The 2,135-nt window shown below is 44.6% G+C and overlaps 1 protein-coding gene across 1 annotated transcript; it reads right to left on the bottom strand.

The window, feature by feature from the left end:
* Positions 1-1,150: 1,150 nt before the first annotated feature.
* On the bottom strand, positions 1,151-1,750 carry LOC131237455 (ferredoxin-B-like). The gene has a single exon (XM_058235224.1). The coding sequence runs from the start codon at positions 1,728-1,730 to the stop codon at positions 1,284-1,286; it is 447 nt and encodes a 148-aa protein (XP_058091207.1). The 5' UTR covers positions 1,731-1,750; the 3' UTR covers positions 1,151-1,283.
* Between the last annotated feature and the right edge of the window lie 385 nt (positions 1,751-2,135).

Genomic DNA, 2,135 nt, shown 5'->3' with positions numbered 1-2,135 from the left:
CTAGAGGGCAATCTGTCCACAGTCCGAGCCTGTTCCAGCCCGAGATATGTCCAAGCCCAGCCGAGATAGTACAACTGATGCCAGAGCTTTACCCGGACCTGCGACGAACAGAAACAAACAGGCTCGAACCCATTCATCTATGCCGGTGCAAAAATTGAAGCTGTTCATCAGGTGTGCCCCACCATGCATCATTTACTACAAAAATGCCCTTGAAACCCTTAAGTGGCCGGATTTGGTTTAGGCGCTGATGGGCTCTTAGACAAAGCTTAAGCCCAAACCAATAAATCTACTTCATTTGCAGGCAAAGGCGGGCCCAAAGACCTTGTATTCCAGCTAGAGCTGTACATGAGTTGAGTTAGCTAGGTCAGCTCGCTCAACTCAACTAAGAAAAGCTCGACTCGCCTTGTCTCGAAATTGGATTCATACCGAGTTGAACTGGTTTTTGAAGCTCGAAAAAATTTTGAGCTGAGTTCGAGCTTGCCCGAGCTCAACTTGGCTCGAACTTCAACTCGAATTGACTCGGATCAGATCGGCTGCTTGCCAAGTGTTTGATGAAATGACTCAACGAAGTGTTGTTTCAGATGTGTACATTCTCCGCAGAATTGGCCAATGGCGAGGAAGGAATGAATATGAAACAAATCACTATATAAAAAAAAAAAATTAAAAAAAAACTTTTATACTATAGAACTGCTCTTATATCTTGTTTTTTATGCTGCTCGCTGAGTGTTCGATGAAATACCTGTAAATTGTTGTTACTGTTTTGCATCATGTAAGAGATTGAAGATGCATTATATGTGTTTGAAAATGTCTTACAAGCTCGAATTCGACTTGAACCGAGCCCAGCTGGCTAGTCAGGTTCAAGGACTGAGCTGAGCCAAGTTTGAGTTGGAGTTTACTGCTGGCTGAGCCAAGCCAAGCTGCATCAAGTTCGACTTGGTTCGACGCATGTACAGCTCTAAATTTTCCAGCCAAAGGCCAGCATGAGAGGTAGACAGGCCAGCCTGGCCCATTTACAGCCCTAGTCATCATATCGTTAGTTAATAAGACAGGCCTATACACTACTAGGCCTGGCCCAATCAGTACGCAATTAATGGGCCCCTTAAAGCCCAAATCCAATATCTTTGTTTGCAGAGAGAGAGAGAGAGAGAGAGAGAGAGATAGAAGATGATTACATTATTGCAATAGACTTAAAACCAAAGTTCAAGCATGAGAAAAGAGAGAAGGAAACAGAAACAGATAACCAACATCATATCTCTACCAATGCCCACCTAAAACTGATGAATTCAAGAAGTCACCTCCTCTTCCTTGTGAGTCTCAATCACAACATCAGACAACGGGTAAGCGACGCACGTCAGAACGTATCCCCTTCCAACCTGATCATCGTCGAGGAAATTACCGTCAGCTTGGTCCACCTCCCCTTCAAGAACCTTCCCAGCACAAGACGAGCAAGACCCCGCACGACATGAGTATGGAAGATCAATACCCGCCTCCTCTGCCTGGTCCACGATATAAACGTCGTCCGGACATTCAAATTCTATTGGCCCCTCTGGTGTAAGCAACTTCACCTTGTAGACAGCCATAGCTGTTATCCTCCCACCACGGCCTGCCTTGATGCCGAACATGGCCTGATGCACGTTTGAGAAAGCCCGGAGGCTCGACGCTGGCTGTCGGCGAATGGTGGATGGTCTGAAGGTGACGCTGGAGAGGGTGGCTGTAGCTGCTGCTGCCATTTTTCAGATTTCTGAGGGTGTTGTGTGTAGTGTGTAGGGAAGATATAGCATGGATGGTGGAAATGGGAGCGGATTAGGTGAGACCTCGGCCACACCCAAGATGGTGCGGCACTTACTGTGGGGCCCACCTTGTTTCATCTATTCTGTATCTACGCCATCCATCCTTTTTCTCAGATTATTTTAGTATATCCCAAGAATGAAGTAGATCAAATTATTATGTGGACCATATCTTATGAAAAAGTAGTTATGGACCATTAATTGGCAAAAAAATGTTTTGGATTAAGCCGATATTTGTTTTTTCCATTAATTTAGGCTTATGTGACCTTATCAATGTATTGTATGTAAAATAAACACTACCTAAACATTAAGGTGTTCCCTAAGAAGTTTTTAATGAGTAAGCGTTCA

This window comes from Magnolia sinica, chromosome 2 (genome assembly GCF_029962835.1).
Source record: "Magnolia sinica isolate HGM2019 chromosome 2, MsV1, whole genome shotgun sequence".
NCBI classification, from domain to species: domain Eukaryota; kingdom Viridiplantae; phylum Streptophyta; class Magnoliopsida; order Magnoliales; family Magnoliaceae; genus Magnolia; species Magnolia sinica.
Note: the sequence above shows the minus strand (reverse complement) of the source record. Positions and strands in the feature narration are given on the sequence as shown.

Coding starts and splice junctions, on each gene's coding strand:
- LOC131237455 (XM_058235224.1), bottom strand. CDS start 1,730: ATGGCAGCAGCAGCTACAGCCACCCTCTCCAGCGTCACCTTCAGACCA.